This window comes from Anolis carolinensis, chromosome 1 (genome assembly GCF_035594765.1).
Source record: "Anolis carolinensis isolate JA03-04 chromosome 1, rAnoCar3.1.pri, whole genome shotgun sequence".
In the NCBI taxonomy this organism is placed as follows: Eukaryota; Metazoa; Chordata; class Lepidosauria; order Squamata; family Dactyloidae; genus Anolis; species Anolis carolinensis.
In genome coordinates, this window is record NC_085841.1 from 122,225,825 (window position 1) to 122,250,880 (window position 25,056).

Sequence of the window (25,056 nt, forward strand, 5' to 3'; positions counted from 1 at the left end):
CTCAAAGGGGATTCAAAGTGGATTAACATAAAAGCATTAGCATAACCATTTAAAATATACAAATACAACCATTAAAACAGGATTAAATATATACTGTATTTAAAAAATGGCAGTTAAAAACTATTAAAACATATTCAAGGTTGAAGACCACAGTATCCCCTGATTTGATCTTAAATACCTGCCTTTAAAATCTTTAAAAGCCTGCCTGAATAAAAAGGTTTTAGCTTGCCCTTGAAAGGGCAACAGGGCCATTCTGGCTTCCCTGGGAAGAAGGGAGTTCCAGAGTCGGGGGGCAGCCACCGAGAAGGAAGGGCCGCTCTCTCGTTCCCACCAAGTGAGCTTGAGATGGAGGTGGGACTGAGAGAAGGGCCTCTCCTAAAGATCTCTGGGCCCGGGCAGGTTCATATAAAATTGAGATTACATCTGCTTTGAACTGGATTATATGGCAGTGTAGACTCATATAATCCAGTTCAAAGCAGATCATGTGGATTATCTGCTTTGATCATCTGGATTATATAGCAGTGTAGAAGGGGCCAAGATAAATGTGATGAGGTCCTCATTCCAATTCCTTCTCATTCACTTCATCAAGCAGCACCAGTACAAGAGGCATCATTGTACCCAACCAGAAAAAGTAGTCTTCTACCAGTCTCCTTGTATCTGGCACCTTTCATATGCAGATGGAATGAAAAGATCCAAAGCCCACAAAACAGCGATAGAACTATTAGGCCAATCAAAAATTCATTAAAAACATGATGCAAGCTTTCAAATATCTACTGGCTTCTTCACCAGACAAATTAATTTTACTGGAGAAGGGAAAAATGCTAATGTTAGATTCACAAACCTACATTTTATTAAGATGCTGTTTGTTGGTTGCCAGTTAAGATGGCCTGGATGGACATCCATGTAGGCAGTGGCCACTTCTCTCTTCCACACTGTGGGCCTTGGAGAATACGGCTGCATTTATATTACAGAATTGATGCAGTTTAACACAACTCAATGCTATGGAATAATGGGAGTTGGACTTTGGTGAGGCAGAGTAGTAGGCCCCTTCTACACAGCTGTATAAAATCCAGATTATCTGCTTTGAAATGGATTATATGGCAGTGTAGACTCAGATAAATCCGTACAAAGCATCACACAGGGGAAGCATCACTGAAGCGGTGCCAATCTATGCTGTTTTCATTGGAGCTAGCACAACACAGGCAGGCTCCCATGTTTGAAGGGAAGCTTACTAGGATGCTTCCACTCCACTTGTGGGCGGGGTCTCTGGCAGAAGTCCAACGACATCGTATGATGGGTAGCGTGTCCATCTGTTGCTGAACAGGCAGGAAAGCATCTTAGGACACTAAAAACACCTTGTGTGATTAAATGGGTAGACTAACAGCATTGGGATATTCTTAAACACAGAAACGAAGCCAACAAAAACAGCAATTTAAGAAGATTGTGGATAATAACTTAACTGAACAATATTATTTACAATTATTTAAAACCAAATGTAACTGTCAGACACTGGTTCTGACAAGCATTTCAATTTAATGAAAGAAATCTTTTGATCTGACACAAGAAAGGAAAATTTCACCTTGCTTTTAACTATCCATGTCAGTTTAAACAAATCTGCTCAACCGTCTGACTCAAACTACATTTTGGCAGAGTAATAAACATTAAATGTAATCTTAATATACTGTGATGAAAGGTTCCTATGTGTCTGCTGTAGCTGAATATATTTTCCGCTGCCTTTCTGACAGCAAACATGTATATGCTGACACCCAAAACACCCAGGACTTCTCCAAAGTCATACTAACTGAAGCTGCTTTGTCCAGCAACTCTCTTTCAAAGGACTTAAGAAATAAGCAAAATGGCATTTAACTTGAAATAGTGACCCAGCCCTATGCAATCTACACATAAACCAGATTAACTTTGTTTAGGGTGCAATCCTAAAAACACATTATTTGTTTGCTTATAGAACACTAGCCAATATATATTCTGGTACTTCAAATGCTGGTCCTGTTTTGGGATATGTCTAACCTGCTGATTCCAAAAACAGAACCAGTTTCCCCCCAGTCAGCTATAGTTTTTGAGATACAGAATATACGCCATCTACCAGTTGTGATCTGCTTGCCCATAAAAATCATGATAGCCAATGCTATATCTAAGAAATTAGAGGGGATGTGGTCTATCCCAATGCAATTTTCTGAGTCATAGCCCCAGGAACATGCCTAAAAACCAAGGCACCGGGATTTATTTTGTTGGGCTGTGCAATCAAATAACAGGCTGTTAGCTATCTTGAGTCCCCTCAAGGAGAAATATGGGGTATAAATAAAGTAACAAAAAGAAGAAATAGTATGGTACAGTGGTTTAAGGACTGGACTAAGAACCATCTACCCTGGCAATTTAATGCAGTTTGAAGCTATGCTCCCACAAAAGCAAATGAAAGAAATGCAAATCACTTGTCTGTGGTTTGTAAAATCACCATCTGGATCTCAAACTGGTTCCAGAATTTCCTATGCAACCATCTGTACAGCAAAACCACTTTCTTCAATTCCAGTTTGAAACTACATTAGATGGTCAGTGTAGATGTAAATAGAAGTGTAGATATTCCCAAGAAAAGGCCATGATAGGTAGGTTTGGTTTAGGTTCGTTGTAAGTCAGAAACAACTTGGAAGGCATGCAACAATAAGTCAATAAATGGAAATGGATAACACCAAAGGTAAACCTAGTCCAGAATTATGTTCCCATCAGAGGCTCATGGGGAAGCCCACAAGCAGAACATGCATGACAATTGCTCATCTTTCCCAAGAGCTGGCATTATGTCTCTAACATTGTGGGTGCCGTACAGCCATCCCATCTGATAGCCAATGACAGCCTTGTCCTTCATGATCTCATCTAATCTCTTTTGAAAGCAAGGCTAGGCAACTGTGCAGTGACTAATTATTGACATTTTCAACCACACCCAGAACGAAAAAGGGCTGGTGGAAGAGTTCAGGAATTCTGAGGGATGGAGAAATCAAACCATGATACATGCATGTAATTTGAGTAATTGTGCTGAGAAAAAAAAATTAAAATGGAGAAGACTCAGGCCCCTTCCACACAGCTGTATAAAATCCACATTGAACTGGATTATATGGCAGTGTGGATTCAGATAATCCAGTTCAAAACTGTGGGTATTGTGGATTATCTGCCTTGATATACTGGGGCCCCTTCCACACAGCTGAATAAAATCCCACATTATCTGCTTTGAACTGGGATATATGGCAATGTGGACTCAGATAACCCAGTTCAAAGCAGATATTGTGGGATTTTCTGTCTTGATATTCAGGGTTGTATGGCCCTTCAGAGGCTTTGAGATGCTAAGTGGCTTCAGATGAAACACTGTTTTAAAGCCATTAAAGTTGGTGCTAACCATTACCTCTTCCTGGTATAACATGTGCTAAAAGAAGCATTTCTTTCTTTTTCCTCTATCCTGAATTTTAGAGGAGCTCAGGAAAAAGGGGAAATTACAAATTTCATGCAGTTGGGTCCTGAACTGATTAAAAACATAATATACTAAGACATTAAGAACTTCTAAGCTTGGCCAAGTCTGAGACTTTTTTTTTAAGCTTTAGTATAACCTTGCTGGTGAAGTGGAAAAATAATACTGTTCCCAAGAGCGTTTTCCCACTATTCTGCTTAAGAATAAATCTTAACAAGCACAATCAAACCTTCATTCAAAATGACCTACTACATTACTAATGAATAATTATTCTCTTTTCCTCCAAAACCTTGTTGTCATTTGGCTGCAGGGGCGTATTTTACAATTTACTAAATTTCAGATTATGTGTGCTTAACATCTTGATGTCTACATATACAAAGTTTATCACAGACCTATGAATGCTTACAAACTACATCTATATTTTCTCACAGATACACCACTGAAACCCTTTTCAGGGGCAATCCCTCCTACAGCGTGTCACATTAGTCCAAGGGCCCTTCCACACAGCCATGTAACTCAGAATATCAAGGCAGATAATCCAACAATATCTGCTTTGAACTGGGTTATCTGAGTCCACACTGCCATATATTCCAGTTCAAAGCAGAAAATGTAGGATTTTATTCAGCTGTGTGGAGGGGGCCCAAGTCTACCCAGGTCATGAGTCAGACCTAGCCACAATGACACATGCCTCAGACAAATCCTATCTAAATTATTGTTTTTGTGCTTTGTGTGATGTTGCCTTGAATATTATCCAGAAATCTCTGCTGGTCCAGAATGCGGAAGCCAGACTATTGACTGGGGCTGGTTGTCCAGAACTTATGATTCTTTTATTACAATAGCTTAGTAGATTGTTTTCAAGCACAATTTTGAGTGCTGTTTATTACCTATATTCCTAGAGATTGTTACACCACTTGGGGCTAAGTTGTTTGAAACAGCACATTCTCCCATAAATTCTTCACAAACTTTAAGTTCTTCTGGAAAGGCTCTTCTCTTGGCTCTACCACTAACATACATATGACTGATGGGGTCCATCAAGACTACAGAATTAATTAAGTTTGACACCACTTTAACCCCCACAGCTTAGTGCTATGGAATCATGGGATAGATAGCTTCACAAGGTCTTTAGCCTTCTCTGTTAGATAGAAATGGTGCAGCATTTCCAATCACAGAGAAAATATTGTTTGATGAACATGTAGTATATTGATAACACCTGAGTATGGCTGTAAATGTCATGATGCAATACTTAAGGGGTATCTGCCATTGTCCTTTTCTGATGACCTATCAGAAGGTGGCTATAGAAGGAGGATGAAAGAATAAATCTTTCTTCTCTGTGACTCGATCGTGAGTATCTGTCTATGTGTTGTATGTGACTATCTGATGACTTTGTTTGCAAGTACAAGGAAAGTGGATCTGCATATCCTGTTTGTACATTTTGTATGTACAGTTTTGTATGTACAGTAGAGTCTCACTTATCCAACACTCGCTTATCCAACGTTCTGGATTATCCAACGCATTTTTGTAGTCAATGTTTTCAATACATCATGACATTTTGGTGCTAAATTTGTAAATACAGTAATTACAACATAACATTACTGCGTATTGAACTACTTTTTCTGTCAAATTTGTTGTCTAACATGAAGTTTATGGTGCTTAATTTGTAAAATCATAACCTATTTTGATGTTTAATAGGCTTTTTCTTAATCTCTCCTTATTATCCAACATATTCGCTTATCCAACGTTCTGCCAGCCCGTTTATGTTGGATAAGTGAGACTCTACTGTATTACAATGGTGAAGATTAATGCCTCTGGTATATTTTGGATTAAAACCTGAATCCACGAGTTTACTAAAACAATGTGTAGATAAGGTCAGATGTTAGCAGTTGGACTCGGCTAATAGACAGGCTGAAGCACATGTGTTTGTTGTGAGATGACTCTGTTCTATTTTTGCTTGCTTCTGGGATACAGCTTGGAGTGGTTCGGGGGGGGGGGGGGGGTCGTGAGTTGGAAACTAAATCACTTCACAAACCAGCACCGGGCAACATTCTCTGCCAAAGAGTGCTGGTGCCAGGATTCTCTTGCATAAAGCCATGGCAGTTAGTGGTGTTGAACTGAATTCTATTGCACCCAGGAACACAAGAAAGAGACTTCTTGGTGCCTTTTTCCAGGTTCTGAAGTTCTCTGCCAAGGGAAGCCAACCTAGCTGCTTTGATCTTATTCCACTGTCAGATTTTAACCGGTGGATGTTTCCTTCCCTCTCTTTTTCACCACCTTCAGATGAATATCACTACTCACTTTCCTGGTTCTGTTTTGCAGCTGCATTTCTGACTCAACTGCAGTGTGGGAAGTTTAATCAAATTAAAGCATGAAATTGACCAAGGCCTTGAAATTATTTAATTGACATTTTTGTACACAGAATGTTTATTTTTCTGTTTAAAAAATGGTACTTTAGACATGGTTCTGAAAATGCAAGGATTCCCAAGTTTTGGGAAAGCTTAACAGTAGTAATAGTAAGCCATCAGAACAAATGCAATTAAGGCCAAGATCGAAAAATCAGCTGATGACCCAAAATGCAGACTGTGCAAGGAAACCGACGAAACCATTGATCATATCCTCAGCTGCTAAGAAAATCGCACAGACAGACTACAAACAGAGGCACAACTATTTGGCCCAAATGATTCATTGGAACTTATGTTTCAAGTACCACCTCCCAGCAGTAAAGAACTGGTGGGATCACAAACCTGCAAAAGTATTGGAAAATGAACACGCAAAGATACTGTGGGACTTCCGAATCCAGACTGACAAAGTTCTGGAACACAACACACCAGACATCACAGTTGTGGAAAAAAAAGTTTGGATCATTGATGTTGCCATCCCAGGTGACAGTCGCATTGATGAAAAACAACAGGAAAAACTCAGCCGGTATCAGGACCTCAAGATTGAACTTCAAAGACTCTGGCAGAAACCAGTGCAGGTGGTCCTGGTGGTGATGGGCACACTGGGTGCCGTACCAAAAAATCTCAGCCAGCATTTGGAAACAACAGACATTGACAAAATTATGATCTGTCAACTGCAAAAGGCCACCCTACTGGAATCTGCACACATCATCCAAAAATACATCACACAGTCCTAGACAGTTGGGAAATGTTCGACTTGTGATTTTGTGATACGAAATCCAGCATATCTAACTTTATTTGTATCCCACTCCCCCTCCCCAATCCTCTACAATTCTCTTTCCCTCTTTTCCTCACTTATGGATTATATTTTCATTGATTCAACTCGATAGTAGATCGAGGGGGGACTTGTAGTCAATTTTAAAAAATAGACAAAAATGCAAAGGGAGCTAATGCAACAATAGTATTTATTAATTCCCAAGAAAAGGGAACAGCAAGATTTTCTCATGCAGGACAGGTCATAATACGTTGACAGTGATTTCAAAGTACATACGTGCATTTCTAAGCAAAGTTCAAATGCTTAATGATCCAATTTTTAATATATAGCACAGAGATTCTCTTTGAAATTCCTAGTAAATAGGTTTAAGGCTACAGACTTATTTATTCTTAGTTTATTGAGTTAAAAACTTATATTAACCCTACTCAATTAAAAACTGGAATTTGGGTTCTGAATTTAACACAGTTCCAGAAATGCAGCCACCAGATTGGCAGTGGTAACCAAAAATTTAATTTTGGCAACCAGTATGAAAGGCCTCTAGGACATTCCACCAGCCCAAAAATACTTCTTCAAAAAGTTGTAAGAGTACAAAGAGGGAAAGCAGTGCCTCTTACAAAATGATGCCAAGCAATGGCACATCAACAGTGAATATAATGAGTTTTATGTGCTTCAGTGGAAGAATGAACACACCACTCACTGCTTTCCTTGCAAATACAGATGTAAGGCACAAGAAAGCCATGTCCCCTTGCTGCTCAAAATAAGGACTGCCAACAAGCCCTCCCAAAACTTGGGAGCTCCTTGTATATTTAACACCATGACTTACATAGCATGTTAATTTTAAAAAATAAAGTCATTCTATTATACAAAGATAGAAATAAAATAATTTCAGACTTTATTAATTTAATGATTTTATCATAAATACAGCTGTAAAACAGACCTGTGTAAGTAGCACCTGGGGTTAACTGAGGCTGCTTCTAAACAGTCACATAATCTGGATCAGAATGTAGATTGAAGAAATCCAGTTCTACTCCAGAGTCTCCACACACACTGTGGGGATTGCAAAAAAAAAAAAAAAGAAGAAGAAGAAACTTCCATATGGTCCACAAAACTCCCCTCATGCCAAATCGATCTAACAGAATGACTTTTTTTCCGTTGAGAGAAATGTTTTATAACTGGAGCAGCCCATCGGATGAGAATCAGTAATGGTACTAACCTTCCAACTCAAAATAAAAGGGAGAAAGTGATTTCCTCTGAGGGAGGGAACAGGGGAAGGTGTTTGTTTACTTTCCTGAGAGCGCCATATCTGATCCTTTAACCAAGTTTTCCAGCGGTTTACACTAGTACTGTGCATATTCCGCCCAAATTTCCACTTGAAGTGTCCATACACTAATCAGCTGCAGTGCATTTTGTCCCCGATTTGGGATTTTTTCCTGACTTTTTTAAACATGTGCTTTCCATGTGGGTGTGCATTGCAGCACAGATTAGTGGTGTACCTTCTCTAGCCACCCCACACACCCCTCATAATCCACATCATTCGGGAATTTACAACATGTGTAGATAGGGCCCAAGTGATGTACATCTGAAGGTGGTTAAAAGAAGAGGTAAGGAAACATACCTTTTGATCGGCAGGATTTACAATGCAAGTTATACTTGAAATTTGAAAAACAGCTGAGGAAATTACAATATGTGCTCATCTTTACAACATGTGAAACACTTTTATCACCTCTTTCCCCATTCAGTTTTCTAAAACATATAAATAACTGTTTTGTCCTTGAGGCCATATCTAGAAAATTATTAGAAATCAATTAATCCCTCAGAACACAGAGGGCAAACAGACAATAGGTCTAAATTCTCCAAAAAAAAATGTTTCAACTGCGACTCAGGCATTTGACTCCATCTCAACAAGTAGAAAATAAAACTAAGCAAACGATGTCAGTAACATTGCTGAGATATCATCTTTCGGCAGATGCATCATTTGGTTAAAAGTAAGCAACTCTAAAAAGAAGGAAAATATGTTCCTAAATTGATACTTATGAGTTGCTCATGAAGTATTTTGAGAGTTACATTATGCTTTCAACTTTTCCGAGACTAGCTCTAGAAACCAGTAATGCCTGATGAGTCACTTGGCAAAAGGGAAGTGAGGCTTGCTGGCATGTTTATATTATAATATGGGATTCAGACTGTAAAATCCCATGCTTGTTGCCTTGCTCTAGCAACTAAGCATTCAGCAGTGTTTCCTAACTTGGCATATAAATTTGGCTGCATTTTTATTGTTTAAGCAAGTAGGGAACAACTGCTAGAACAGACATATTTTTCCAAGTGTGCATATGTTCACTGCTTGCCCTAGCTTGTTAGTGATTTCCAAAGTCTCTATATGATTAGTAACTTCTGCTCAAGATTTTTTCCTAACTCCCTTGTTCAGAGTCAAACTCTTGCTTTCACTGTGATAAGTAGCAATTATACAACTGCTGAGTTGCTGTGACTGGTGCAAGCCAATGCTGTAATACTACCACACACTCGTCAGTTTCTGATTAGAAATTAAGAATATGTTGCATATATTTATGAGAGTAACTCTCTAGCATTTAGAAACGTATATTGAAGAGATTGTATGCTATATAACAACCATAGTATATGCCTGCATCTTCTTAAGAATCTGAAAGGAGTCTCTTCATTTGCGTTTAATTCTTTATTTACCTTACAATCAGAATGGTGCAACCTTGGAACTGGAAAGGATCTCAGACATACCTACAGTGACTGCTTGCCACCCACTAAGTTTATCTCTGGGTGGTAAAAGAAATCATTGACAGCCCCCAGGCAAGTGGTCACCAGAAAAGGTGTGATTAATTATGCTGTTTCTTAAACTGGGTGTAGCATCATAGGCCCTCAGACATATAAGTATCCAATATGACATCAAATTTAGACTTCAACATAGACCTGAACCACCAGTTTGGCATTTCTGTCTCGATTCACTTGGAATCCCTGACACTGGTCTGGGAAAGTTATTCATGTTTAAGAAATTTGGTTCTATTTCTTTGTATCATCTTTTCCCACCACTTAACAAAACCTTTCACTTCCCTCATGTGCTTAATTGCCTCCAAATCCTCGAAAGAAATGTTTCTTAAGGTGTTTGAATTGGGTAACCAGCAATTATTTATCTTCCAACATGCCAGGGACCTGTACCATGGTTGTACCCACTGGATACAATTGTTTCTTTCTTTCCTGGAAGCCACAGACCAGCAGCACGTGGCTCAGGGACTGGCACTGGTCCATAGACCACTGTTGCAAAGAACTTTTGCCTTTTGGCAAGACATGCAGAGGAGCTGGACTAATTAATTCTTAAGAAACTTTTCCAACTCTATGGTTCATCTTGCCAGTTTGTTGCCATACTTCATTTTTTAATCCATATTCCACAGCATCCACCAATAAAACAAGAGTGCTGCCCTCCCATCATGAGAACTGCTTTCATTAACTGTAATAGGAAGGCCAGGTTTCATTCTGTTAGACTGGCTCTGGGGCACATTGTTATCGTAAATACCCTAGTGAAGCAGGAAGTTTAGCCACTGATTTAACATAAAAAAGACTCTAATTAGCAAAAACCCAGTTTTCTTCGATTTTTTTAACTAAGTGTGGGTTCTGCTGTTTCTCCAGTGTATAAGTCAAAAACAAATGCAGTCCTGGATCTCAATACAAAATATGGCTACTTTAAAAGAAAGAAAAACAAACAAGAATCAAAATAGCTCTTTCATGAAGACTGACCAAAGCATTAAAAGAAATACTCTGTGTATTTATCATATGTCATGCCAGAACAAAACTATTTGATTTGACATAGCCTAGGAAATAAACCTGATTCTCTTCCTAGGGGTTCATTAGAGCCCTTGTTCATATTACAGTTATGCAGCAGATCCTTAAGTAATAATAACCACTGCAGTGCTTTCTAAAATATCCCTTTAGAGTAATCTCTCTGACGTCTTGCAAACCTTACACTTCCCGTGCCCACAGATGTTGCAATTATTCATTCACCAAAAAATTACACTGATTTTTGTTTCAGCATTATATATTGCCTGGTATAATATTGGCAATGGGTGTCTCTTTAAAAACACCCAAAAGATGACTGAAGCAATGGAAGAAGTAAATAAAAAGGGGTTTCCCTTCCAGATTATCCACAATTTGAGCATTTAGGAACCTTCTCCTGTTGAAAATGAGTTGTTCATGCGCATTATGCTTCTCAAGATACCCAACATTCTTGTAATTTGAAAGACATTTCCTTTCCACAGCCCCTGAATTTTGGGAAAGAAGGGTTTTCCACAGTAGAGCTCCATAGCACACTACTGTCTCTTATTTTAGCAAACTCCTTTTAACTAAAGTTGGAAACAATATTCATTATTATTTCCTTCCACCTTCCAGGTCAAAACAGAGTTCCTGACAGTCAGGATTCATCTTTCACATTTCCCCGGTGACGCCGTGGATTAAACTGCTAAGTTGCTGAACTTGCTGACTAAAAGGTCGGTGGTTCGAATCCGGGGAGCGGGATGAGCTCCTGCTGTTAGCCCCAGCTTCTGCCAACTGAGCAGTTCAAAAACATGCAAATGTGAGTAAATCAATAGGTACCGCTCTGGCAGGAAGGTAACTGCACTCCATGCAGTCATGTTGGCTACATGACCTTGGAGGTGTCTACGGACAACACTGGCTCTTTGACTTAGAAATTGAGATAAGCACGAATTCCCAGAGTCAGACACATTTAGACTTACTGTCAGGGGAAAACCTTTACCTAACCTGTTTACACATCCCAATTATGCAGAATAATTTATCCACAACACTTCTGGCCATTGAAATACAGGCAGAATACTGTGGATAAATGTTTGCTTTCTTCTACAGTGAAAAAGAACCTTCCATAACTATTTGTTTCCATAAGCAATAATGAAATAATCAAGGTTTACATCCCTACAGTTAAGCAATGGGGGCAGAGGGAGAAGTGATGCCACTCATGACCTGTGCTGACTCTTTACATGATAATAAAATTTAACAGCAAATATTTATAATTAGGCCTCATTTTCTGGGACCAACAACTTAATTCACCTTGACAAAATAAACTGGTCATTTTACCTGGGCATTTCTCAATATATTTTCTAGATGGGTAGGTTTTTCCAGATATGTCTACAAAGCAAATAGATTTAGGTTTACATTTACGTGTGTGCTAAACTGCTTCACTCAGAATTAGAAAAATTACATTGTGTTTAGAGTTCAGGATATACCAGTACTTTTCTGTTCTCTTGAACTACTGTAGACTTGAAATGCCTTGAAGAAAATGACCTAACTTATACCATAAAAAGACTATAAACATTTTTCATTAACAAGCATTTGGGACCTGAAAACAGAGCTTCCCATCCTTAATTAAATCAATACAAGAGGAATTGTTATCACAAAACAGTGGAGTGGCATAAGTATTCAAAAGTACACACGTTACTCTGTCAGCATACAAAAGATTCTTCTACCCTGTTTCCCCGAAAATAAGACATCCCCTGAAAATAAGACCTAGCAGGTTTTGCTGAATTGCTAAATATAAGGCCTCCCCCAAAAGTAAGACAATGTTTTCAATATATCATAATATTTTGGTGCTAAATTCGTAAATACAGTAATTACTACATAGCATTAATGTGTAATGAACTACTTTTTCTGTCAAATTTGTTGTATAACATGATGTTTTGGTGCATAATTTGTAAAATCATAACCTATTTTGATGTTTAATAGGTTTTTTCTTAATCTCTCCTTATTATCCAACATATTCACTTATCCAACATTCTGCCGGCCCGTTTATGTTGGATAAGTGAGACTCTACTGTACCATAGATTGTTATATATGATAATAATTCTAGTAACAAAAAATCCTTGACAGGATTCACAGTTTGTCTGGTTATGCTGGTTTGTGATGACAACTACTGTACAGTATATAATGTTCATTTTTTTTGTTCAATAAATGTGAATTCTTCTTCATGGAAAAATAAGACATCCCTTGAAAATAAGACCTAGTACATCTTTAGGAGCAAAATTAATATAAGGAAAACAAAATATTACCTTGGAATCAAACTGGGAAAAGGGAGTTTACAGCATAAGTTTATATAAACTCTAACTTCTTTGTCCCAGTTAGTCTCAAAAGAAAAAAAAAGATGTATCTGATGAATCAGACTAAGTCATCAAATACATTTGACGAAGCAAACTGAATTCAATTTACACTAATTCTTAGGGCCTCATCTGTTTGGCCATGTAGCATTACAAATACTTAGATCAGGGGTCCCCAAACTAAGGCCCGGGGGGCGGATGCGGCCCTCCAAGGTCATTTACCTGGCCCCCACCCTCAGTTTTATAATATAATATTTTTATATCAGTTTTAATAATATAATATATTGTATATACATATAATATTGATAATAATCTTATGTTATACAATATAATACTAATATTAATACCATATAATAATATTAATTATATGTTATATATTACATATTATATAATAGTATAGTGGTATAGTTCAATATAGTAATATATAATGCTAATATTGTGTTATGCTAATAATATAATATATTGTATGTACATACAGCTGCTCTGAGTCCCCTTCGGGGTGAGAAGGGTGGGATATAAATGTAGTAAATAAATGCAGTAAATAAATAAATAATTTTAGACTTAGGCTCAGCCAAAGTCTGACATGACTTGAAGGCACACAACAACAACAACAATCCTAATTAACTTGACTATCTCATTGGCCAGTAGCAGTCCCACACTTTCCATTGAAATCCTAATAGGTTTATGTTGGTTAAAATTGTTTTCATTTTTAAATATTGTATTGTTCTTTCGTTGTTGTTGTTGTTGCACTACAAATAAGACATGTGCAGTATGCATAGGAATTTGTTTGTATTTTTTTTTTCAAATGATAATTCGGCCCCTCAATACTCTGAAAGATTGTGGACCGGCCCTCTGCTTAAAAAGTTTGGGGACCCCTGACTTAGATCTTTGGAAATACCACAAAAGCAACTAAATCCCCACATCTCCACAGCAGACCAATCAATTTTTTCTACAGCTTTGAAGAGGAGATGTCTTTCCACAAACACAAAAGAGGCAAATACTCATCTACATTACTCATTACTTTAAACTGTACTTTAACTTCCATGACTCAAGACTCTGAATACGAGTAAACTATAAGTCTCTGATGCCAAGGTCAATCACCCACAAAGTCTGCCAGAATTCAGTTGGCCATCTTGACTCTCTGTGCGAAGTTAGTTCCAGATCCATTGTTTGTGGGGTTCAGAGTGCTCTTAGATTGCAGGTGAACTATACATCCCAATACCTACAACTCCTAGAAATAATGGTGAATTCTCCCCAAACCTCTCCCTCCAGTCTGTTCAGTTGCTGATCAATTCCTGTTTGCTGTGTGCCGTAGGAAAGGGTAGGAAAGGGTTAAGGGAGACACAGTGGGTGGGGTCATGCAAATGGAGAGAGAAAGAAACACTGGAATGTGCTCGCTGTAACCTGCAATGTCCTTGGAGAGTGACTTGGTGGCTCCTCAGCACTGGGAACTATAGCCTGTCTGTGGAGGCCAGAGGCTGTCTGTGTGAATGGACACCCGGGTCACATACACACATACAGATTTTCACTTTTATTATGTGTATAGATAAGGATTCAAAAGAATGAGCAGTTCTCATATTTATAAAAGTGTAGCATCAAGCCAGAACTTCTGGGTAACAAAACTATGTTTTAAGCACACATAAAATTCAGCTGTAAAAGAATAGAGTAGATTTACTATAACACAGACTGATTGGTATACACTGGTTAAAGTTTTAACGTACACTATGGTAGACATTATGGAAACTTATAAGTCATAAGCATCCCAAGCATTTTGTTGCCGAGAATAGTTATCTGAACTTCCAATAACTGGCGTTGTTTACTGATGAAAAGACGTAGTTTTATCCTTTCTAACATTTCTGCAGTCTGTTATAGAATTGTACCAGGAAAAGACACATAAATATCAAATACTGTATACAGTATAATTCTTTTCTGGAGTAGATGTGCTGATCAGCTTTCCTGGTGAGGAGCAATATTATAGCAGAGAAACAAATTAATGCCATGTTGCTGAAAAAATAAAGAACAAACTATGAATCTATACATCAGTCTGATTAATTTTGGGATTGTAATAAGTGTATTAGCAGCTTTGCACATGTAATTGTCTATCTATTTCCTCCTCTTTGTCAGAACACACCCCTAATGACAAATATGAGCATCTGCACCAAGTCCCAGTTCGCACTATTCTTCATGCTCTGCAAAAGAGTGTGGGAATGTTGCATGCATTAGACACATGCATGGATGGGTCTCTCTACAGAATAGCTGCCTATTATACATAACAGAAGAGGGGAACGCACCTGCTCTTCTACTATGCAAGCAAGATCCAGGATAAACAGCCCTTCCTCTACATTTTCCATTTCATATAGCAGTTCTGATTATACAAGTAAATGAAACAAAAACTGGGGAGCATCTAATGGAATCCATAAATAAAGTGAAAACGTGTCTCAAGATGCTCAAAATATTCTAGTTTTTTTTAAGGGGGGGGGTTTAAGTCCAACACATTTCAGCCTGTACCCCTTCGGCACTACTCAGAACAAAAGCTTGGACATTTCTGTACCAAGAACTCTCAACCCATTTGCAATACAACCTGAAATACAAAATTAGAATTGACCAGTAAATGGTTTGAGTGTGTCTGGTACAGAAAATTTTGAACTTTGATTCTAAATAGCCCTTAAGAAGCCCTTGAGAGTACCCACAGGCTAAAATATATCAGTCTTTTCCATTAATAAATCAGCTATCTTTTGAGTAGATGATGAAAGCAGCAGCTTTGGCTTTTATTGCATTTAGTTCTTTGAAGGATGTGTATTCCCATTCTCCAACCCACGTACATCAACCACAGTACTGTTTCAACAGGTTTGTCTACTATGTCTAGCAATAGGTCTTTTGAAATACCTGTGAAGGTTTGGATCCAATCCTAGCCACACTAAGTGAAGAGTACGCTTCAATACATGCAGTGAACATTATTTCTGCCTAAACATATACAGGCCTGCACTATACAGGTATACCTCCTGAAGATGACTTAACAAAAACTTTGATACCAGTCACAGGAATAGCATGGAAAGAAGAGGGATAGATTCCAATATCACAAAAAATGAAGGTATTTTCAGTAAACTTTTTGTCCAAAACTAACAATGTGTGCATGTGAAATGAAACAATCATGTCTGGTAAGTCTTATTGTTGCTGGGTGCCTTTACGTTGTTTCCAATGTAAGTCAAACCTAAGGTGAATCTATCACTGGATTTTCTTAACAGGATTTCTTCAGAAAACGTTTGCCATTGCCTTCTTCTGAGGCTGAGACATCAATACATCAATATTTGTTTTCCTTTTTCACTAGCTTCTACCATTCATATCATTAGCCAAGCTATACTTTCCAACATCCTTGGAATAGCTATTGAGGCAAGCTTGCCTCCTTTCACCTTTTTCTTCTGCCTTGTTCTTCATATAGACTCACTAAGGAATATTCAAGTTAGCTACTGTTTACTTTGTCTGTGGTAGACAGGCACAAGTAGCTTATTAAAGTAATTAATAGGAATTCAATTGTTTTCCACCTCAGTTTCAACTCATTTGAGCCTACTGCCACAAATCAACACCAAAAGGCCCTGCTTCATGATCTTCCCAATGCCAAGTAAAGGTAAAGGTTTTCCTCTGACATTAAGTCTAGTCGTGTCAGACTCTGAGGGTTGTGCTCATCTCTATTTCTAAGCTGAAGAGCTGGCATTGTCCATAGATGCCTCCAAGGTCATGTGGCCAGCATGACTAAATGGAGTGCTGTTACCTTCCCGCCGGAGTGGTACCTACTCACATTTGCATGTTTTTGAACTTTTAGGTTGGCAGAAGCTGGGGCTAAGGACAGGAGCTGGCCCCACTCCCCATGTTTGAAGCATCAACCTTTCGGTCAACAAGTTCAGCAGTTCAACGATTTAACCCCCTGCGCCACTTAGGGCTCCCAATGCCAATGTGGCTAATAATGACAGTAGTCATGGGATGAGAAGGAAAGAGGGCTGGGGGCATAAAAGGACTTGGTAAAAATATGCCTGACATTTGTTTAGAATTTCTTGAAAATGCTTTCTGGAAAATGGTAAAGAGATTTGCAGAAGTACCATGGAAATGCATGCTTTGACTATGTTTTGGATGATCTGTAATGCTAAGGGTGGGCACTTAGAGCCAAAAGAATATCTGTGTTCTGCTATTATTTCAACAGACAACAGGTATTTTCACTTCCCATAACACCTAGCTTTAATTCTGGCAACTGCCTTAGAACAAACAGAATTCATGTGGAATTCTCCTCATCTGACCCAATTCCGGAAGTTTCGGTTCTGTTTTTCGTTGTTGTTGTTTTTGTTTTTCAAACATACTTGCAGGACTGCTAGAGCTGCTTCCAGCTTCTCTCACCCACATACCAGTAAAAAGAAGCACATCAACTTCCTGAGCACATCTGCCTCTCCCAAACAGAAATAGAGAAGTGACCTCACACAGGGTTACATTTAAAAGAGGTATGAGGCAGTGATACACAGATTCAAGAAATAGATAGTGAAGTTAAAGAAGAAGAAGTATGCAGTCTAAGCCCCACTCCCTTCTCCCCAAAAACTCAAGACAGTTATATGTGCAAATTATGAAAACAATTCACCAGATAAATTTTATCTTTAATCCTATATAGCCAACACATATGGAACATATACTGAGCATTTTGAATCTAACTCCAAGCTTAAATATGTCAACAATCCTAACATTCACCCCCATTTGAACTGCAATGCTAAGCATATTTATTACAGAGATACCCTAAAGGTACTAAATCCTGTCTGATCTTGGAAACTAAGCAAAGTCAGCACTTGTTAGTACTTGGATGGGACCAAAACAATGAATACCAAACCTGTAAGCTACATTTCAAAGGAAAGAATGGGCAACAGCACCTCTGATTATTCGTTGCCAAAGAAAAACCTATGATTATCTTGGGTTTCCATAGATCAACAGGCTACTTGAACAGACATACACAGACAAAATCTGATCTTGATCTGTCACTCCCAGAATCTCGCAGACAGCATAGCAAGACATAGCATGATTGGCGTAACACAGCTAGCTGTATGATTCTAGAAGTGACAGCCCAAAAAGAAGAACTTTCCCCAAGCCTAGAAAGAATTCCAATGAATACCAGGTGCTGTAGGCTACAGTTCAAAGCAAGGAACCAGCACAACTGCCTTTGAAGACCCCTTGCCTAATAAAACCTTATGAAATCAGGTCACACCACAGGCGACTGGAAGGCACATACCACTCCACTGAATACTGTGTGATTTGCTCTTGAATAAATATGCATAGAACGTGTTGTAATCATATAAGCTAATTAACAAGGAAAGAGGATTTTTTTTTGAAGTCAAGACATCCATCATACCTCTTTGAAATATGCCTTCTCCATGAAGCACTGAATTGTTCCCAGAAAGCACTTCTGCTTTTATTGTAACTCGTGGTGGGCTTGCCTTCAGCAGAGCGACTCCAATAGTCAGATTTGCTCCAGGCCTGATGATTTCAGGAGCTGCTAGAAGATATGTGGGCCTAACAAGGACAAAATGGGACAAGACACATTACAAGTTATGGGTATGTTTAGCTTAGAGAAAACAAGGATGAGAAGACACATGATAACCATGCTTAAATATTTGAAAGGAGGTCACCTTGAGGAGGGGCAAAATTGTTTTCTGCTGCTCTGGAGACTAGGAGATAGAGCAATGGCTTCAAATGGCAGGAAAAAAGAGTCCATCTTTCAGGTGAGCTTTGATTATGTGTTCCCGCATGGCAGGATTGGGTTGGACTGGATTGCCCTTGTGGTCTCTTCCAACTCTACGATTCTTTGGCTTTGGATGCATCATTTCCTGACATAGGTCTAGTTTAGGCAGCCTCCAGGTGTTTTGGACTTCAACTCTCACAATTTCTAACAGCCAGTAGGGATTGTGGGAGTCCAAAACACGTGGAGGGCTGAAGTTTGTCCATGCCTGGTCTAGTTCATAAACAGATACAACTGGAGAGAGCAAAGCTTGGAAAAGTCACATTTTGGCCTAGAGTTTTCTGACTCCCTCCTGCCAGAACAGCCATGAAGAGATTTTGGGAGTTGTAGCCCAAAATGTTATATCTTTCTGATTCAAAGAAACAGAATAATGCAAGATATAATTACGAATACAACAAGAAAGGTAAAAGTGAAGATCGGAGATGTAAAGACGGATATAAAACCTATAGATATAACAGTTTAAGGCAGTGGTCTTCAACCTGTTGGTGCCCAGATGTTTTGGCCTACAACTCCCAGAAATCCCAACCAGATTACCAGCTGTTAGGATTTCTGGGAGTTGAAGGCCAAAACATCGGGAGACCCACAGGTTGAGAACCACTGATTTAAGGTAAAAAGGAGTTGAAATTATCTCCAACTTTTACTGTCTTTTTTTTTTTTCTTAAGTTGTTGGCAGAAAACATGTACCCATAATCATCTCCTCCTGGCCCAACACATAAACATATCCCTGAATCTGGAAAAACTGTAGTCTTCTTGAATCTTGTGCTAACAACCTCACTGAGTCACACTTTCTAAGGAAAGATGCATATAACAGCACTGAAAGCAGTCGCAAGAATGCATTCGATTTCCACCCTCCACCCACAAACCAGGGTCTACCAACAGTGCCAAATAGCTTGAGCTGCTTGAGGTAGAAAAGCATTGGCATTCCACACCCAGCCAAAATTCAAGGTACTGAAAACCAACCAAGTTATTTTGGTACCTGAGGCAGAAAATCATACAAGCTTCCCACCCAGCAGTAAAAATAAAATGTGAACAAGTAAATGACGGACAATATCCTCCTGTTTTATGACACTCCCAAAAGTTGTCTAAGTAGCCACCATAAATCTCAAACAGTAAGGCCGGTTTTGTGACAATTCCAGGGAGGTAGGAAAAGCTTGAAATGGGAGGGAAACTCAGATGTTTCTAGGTGGGTCTGCAGTTGGCTGCCTAATATTCTGTAATTTTCAGAACAGAAAGGCTACAGATTTGGATGATTTTGAAAGCTAAGCAAAGTCAGTCCTGCGGGAGGGGGGGGGGGGCAGTCAACATATCCCAGGTACTGTGAGGTGTATTTCAGAGAAAGGAACTGTCAGAACTATCTCTGAGCCTTTGGCTATGAAAACTCTGTAAAATTCATGGAATTCCACAGCAACTTGGGGTGCATCTATACTGTAGAATGAATTAATGCTTGTTGACAGCACTTTAACTGCCACGGCTTAATTCTAGGGAATCCTGGGAATTGTAATTTGGCAAGGCACCCACTTGCTTTGGCAGAGAACTCTGAAGACCATGTAAAACTTTATAGCATTGAGCCATAGCAGTTAAAGTGGTGCCAAACTGCACTCATTCTACAGTGTAGATAAAGCCTGGGCAAACATGGGCCCTCCCTCCAGGTGTTTTGGACTTGAACTCCCACAATTCCTAACAGCCTCAGGCCCTTTCCTTTTCCTCATCAGCCACTTCAGCAGAAAGGGCCTGAGGCTGGTAGGAACTGTGGGGGTTGAAGTCCAAAACACCTGGAGGGAGGGCCCAAGTTTGCCCAGGCCTGGTGTAGATGCACCCTTGAAAGCAAACACACACATGATCTTCTTAGCTTTCTGCAACAAAAGTAACACCTAGGAGTAGTTATGGGCAACTAGAAAAATAAAGGAATCTGTGAGCAAAACAAGATTGGACCTAGGGGCACCATTCAATGCCAATGGCCAATTGCAACATTTACAGTTGCCCCACGCAGACAAGAGTTCTTTCTCCCACCCTGGGCATTCCACAGATATATAAACCCCACTTGCCTAGTTTCCAACAGACCTCACAACCTCTGAGGATGCCTGCCATAGATATGGGCAGAACGTCAGGAAATAATGCTTCTGGAATATGGCCATACAGCCAGGAAAACTCACAGCAACCCATGTGTAGCCTTCTCTGCCGAAGAGCACCAAAGGACGACTGCCTACATTCCATAGCATTGAGCCACGGCAGGGAGAGCGGTGACACGGCCAAGTCGCGTTCCTTCTACAGGGAATGTATCCCAAGCCCAGGCTTCCTTCCCGCCTCTTTCGGGCCACGGGGAAAGGGGGGAAGGCCAAGCACTGCCTGTCCTCATCTCCCCCTCTCTTAGCGGCCCCTTTCCCCGTCTTCTTTCCCTTCCCTACCCGGCGGCAGAGGCCCACGATGCGCTCAGGAGGCAGCAAAGGAGACGGAAAACGGGGGAGACCCTCCGGGAGGCGAGCAGCAGCAGCATCCTCCGCTTCCCACTGAGACTCCTCTCTCTCTCTCTCTCTCTCTCTCTCTCTCTCTCTCTCTCTCTCTCTCTCTCTCTCTCTCTCTCTCTCTCTCTGTGTGTGTGCAGGGATGAGCTGCGATGAAAGGCGCTCCTTGTAAAGAGGCGGCGGCGTCGCCCCAAAGAAACTTTTCCTCCGCCCCTCTCTCCCTCCCTCCCGGGGACGTTATTCCAGGGATGGCTGCTTTTTCCCTCCTCCACCTCCCCTCCACGATTTGGTGGCTCCCTTCCCGCCCACAACACGATTGGGAGGAAAGGCGGGGGGGAGGGAAAGGGAAGGGAAGAGCCATGCTCTTGGGGTGGCATTTTCCCACAGACACACAACGGCCACATTCCCCGCCTCTCCTCCCCTTTTTTATTTTCCTCCTTTCAAGGGTTGTGGGGCATGCTTTCTCTCCCTGCCTCCCTTTCTTTCTCCCTCTCTGTCAACCTTTCTGGCAGCTTAAGAAGAGGGGGGTTGTTTCAAACAAGTCCTCCATCACCACCCTGCCCAGAAAGTGAAGACATCCAGGCTTGAAAAAGGTTGTTTTGCCCCCAGGGGCGGGGGGGGGGGGGGAGGGGGGGTCTGATCATTGGGTGCATCTACACCAGGCCTGGGCAAACTTGGGCCCCCAGGTGCTTTGGACTTCAACTCCCACCATTCCTTACAGCCGGGAATGGGGGCCTTCACCACACTACAACTCCCAGGATCCCATTGCAATGAGGCCTTAATTCAGTGGGTTGCTGTGAGTTTTCCAGGCCGTATGGCCATGTTACAGAAGCATTCTCTCCTGATGTTTCGCCCATATCTATGGCAGGCATCCTCAGAGGTTGTGTGGTACTGTATATTGGAAACTAAGCGAGGGAGGTTTATATATCCGTGGAAGGTCCAAAGTGGGAGAAAGAGCTCTTGCCTGTTGGAGGCAAGTGTGAATGTGCAATTAATCACCTTGATTGGCATTAAAAAGCTTTGCAGCTTTGAGGCTTAGCAGATTCCTGCCTGGGGGAATCCTTTGTTGGGTAGTGTTAGCTGGTCCTGATTGTTTCATGTCTGAAATTCTCTGTTTTCAGAGTGTTGCTAATACAGTTTATTTATATTCTGCTTTATCTCCCCAGAGGGACACAGAGCAGATTATAGAATACACATATAAGGTAAGCATTCAATGCCTTTTACACAATGAACAACCACATACAATACACAGACAAAGGAAATCATCTCTGTATTCATCTCTGGCGTCTGGAGACAATGCTCAACTCTGGCCATGGGGAAGTGTTCTTGTTCCTTTCTTCCATGCTGAGGAGCCTATTGTCCGTAGACATCTCCAGCCGTGTTGCCAACATGTCTGCATATCTGCACGGGGCGCCCTTTTACCTTCCCGCTGAGGGGGTACCTATTGATCTATGCTTTCTAACTGCTAGGTTGGCAGATACTAGGGCTGACAGGAGCTCACCCCGATTTGCAGCTTCGAACTGCCAACGCCCTGGTCAGCAGATTTCCTTCCTAGTGGTTTAACCCGCTGCACCACTGCAGCCCCTCTTGTTCTTTATTTACTGTCCTGATTTTAGAGTTTTTTTAAATACTGGTAGCCAGATTTTGTTCATTTTCATGGTTTCTTTCTGTTGAAATTCCACATGGCTGTGGATTTAAATGGCTTCTCTGTGTAGTCTGACACAGTGGTTATTAGAGTGGTCCAGCATTTCTGTGTTCTCAGATAATATTCTGTGTCCGGGTTGGTTCGTCAAGTGCTCTGCTATGTCTGACTTCTCTGGTTGAGTTAGTCATGTTCCTTGATTCATGTCTGGCTAAGACTACGTTTGGTGGTCCCTATGTAGACTTGTGCACAGCTGCATGGTAAATGGTAGACTCCTGCAGAGGCGAGAGGATCTCTCTTGTCCTTTGCTGAATGTAGCATTTGTTGGATTTTTTTTACTGGGTCTGCAGATAGTTTGTAGGTTGTGTTACTTCATCAGCTTCCCTATGAGGTCAGTGGTTCCCTTGATGTGTAGGAAGAACACTTTTCATCTGGGTGGAACTTTGCCTTTACTCTCATGACTTGTTTTTGACCTTGCAGTAGGCTGTTAGGAATTGTGGGAGTTGAAGTCCAAAACACCTGGAGGGCCAAAGTTTGCCCATACCTTGTCTACAGTATGGAATTAATGCAGTTTGACTGCCATGGCTCAGTGCTATGGGATCGTACGGATTGCAGTTTGTGAGGCACCACAAACTGGCTTGTAAAACCGCAACTCCCGTGGTCCCACAGCACTGAGCCATAGCAGTGAAAGTAATACCAAATGGCATTAATTTTGCAGTGTAGATGTGCCTTCTGTCTCTCTTTCCCTCTAGCAATGGACTTGGCACCTCATGAAGAGGGCTGCTGCTGTAAAAGAGGTCCACCACCACACCCTTCTTTAAGAAAAAGACGAACTCCAGGCTTGAAATATGTTGGGCTGATAAACGAAAAGAAATCTGATCATTGTCTCTGTTGAATCAGAGGAGAAAAATACAAACAGAAGGGTGGTGTCTCTGTTGTTTTGCAACCAGCTATAGTGTATGTAGAGACAGAATGTGCCAGAGAGGGATGGGCACGGGTAGGTTCCACAGCCACCTCTCTATAACAGAGTCTCTTTTTAGCAAATGCAACAGAACTGGATACAGTCTTCCAGGTGAGATTTGACCAAAGCAGAATAGAGTGCTACTATTTACTTCTCTCAATCTAGACACTATCAATAGGGTATAATGTCTACATCCAGAAAATTCATAACGACACTTTATTGTGCATTGGTCAGACCACACCAGGAAGACTGTCTCCAGTTCTGGGGGCCACTGTTCAAGATGGATACAGTAGAGTCTCACTTATCCAACATAAACGGGCCGGCAGAATGTTGGATAAGCAAATATGTTGGATAATAAGGAGGCATTAAGTGAGACTCTACTGTACATAAGCAGGACTATCATGTCCCTTCTCAGCCTTCTTTTCTTCATGCTAAACATACCCAGGTCCCTCAGCTATTCTTCATAAGGCACGGCTTCCAGACTGTGGCCCATTTTGGTCACTCTGGACACGTTCCAGATTGTTAATACAGTAGAGTCTCACTTATCCAACACTCGCTTATCCAACGTTCTGGATTATCCAATGCATTTTTGGAGTCAATGTTTTCAATATATCGTGATATTTTGGTGCTAAATTCATAAATACAGTAATGACTACATACCGTGTTTCCCCGAAAATAAGACAGTGTCTTATATTAATTTTTGCTCCCAAAGATGCTCTAGGTCTTATTTTCAGGGGATGTCTTATTTTTCCATGGAAAAGAATTCACATTTATTGTTGAACAAAAAAATAATGAAAATTTATTATATACTGCACAGTAGTTGTCATCACAAACCAGCATAACCAGACAAACTGTGAATCCTATCAAGAATTTCTTGTTACTACCATTATTTCCATGTACAACAATCTATGGTACGTACATTTATCGATCTTGCATGCTCTGGTGTTCTGTTCCGCGGGCATGCTAACAAAACCTTTGCTAGGTCTTACTTTCGGGGGAGGCCTTATATTTAGCAATTCAGCAAAACTTCTACTAGGTCTTATTTTCTGGGAATGTCTTATTTTAGGGGAAACAGGGTAGCATTACTGCGTATAGAACTACCTTTTCTGCCAAATTTGTTGTCTAACATGATGTTTTGGTGTTTAATTTGTAAAATCATAACCTAATTTGATGTTTAATAGGCTTTTCCTTAATCCCTCCTTATTATCCAACATATTTGCTTATCCAATGTTCTGCCAGCCCATTTATGTTGGATAAGTGAGACTCTACTGTATTTGAAAGGATCTCAAATTGAGGAAGGTGGGAGTATGTTTTCTGTTGCTCTAGAGCAGGGGTCCCCAAACTAAGGCCCGGGGGCCAGATGCGGCCCTCCAAGGTCATTGACCTGGCCCCTGTCCTAAACTTTAGACATAGAGTTGACCTTAGTCTACCCAGTCTTTGGAGGTCTCTTTGCTTATCTATGGTCTTATGA

The 25,056-nt window shown here is 40.4% G+C and overlaps 1 protein-coding gene across 2 annotated transcripts in view; it reads right to left on the bottom strand.

Moving 5' to 3' along the window:
* cd109 (CD109 molecule) overlaps positions 1 to 21,071 on the bottom strand; it is a 108,283-nt gene extending 87,212 nt beyond the window's left edge. For both annotated transcript variants that reach the window (XM_062981695.1, XM_062981690.1), the window contains exons 1-2: positions 20,926 to 21,071; positions 18,134 to 18,294 (exon numbers count right to left, since the gene is read on the bottom strand). In XM_062981695.1, coding sequence (XP_062837765.1) covers positions 18,134 to 18,294; positions 20,926 to 21,014 — 250 coding nt within the window. In that variant the 5' untranslated portion in view covers positions 21,015 to 21,071. The remainder of the gene's footprint in view (positions 1 to 18,133; positions 18,295 to 20,925) is intronic.
* Positions 21,072 to 25,056: the final 3,985 nt, after the last annotated feature.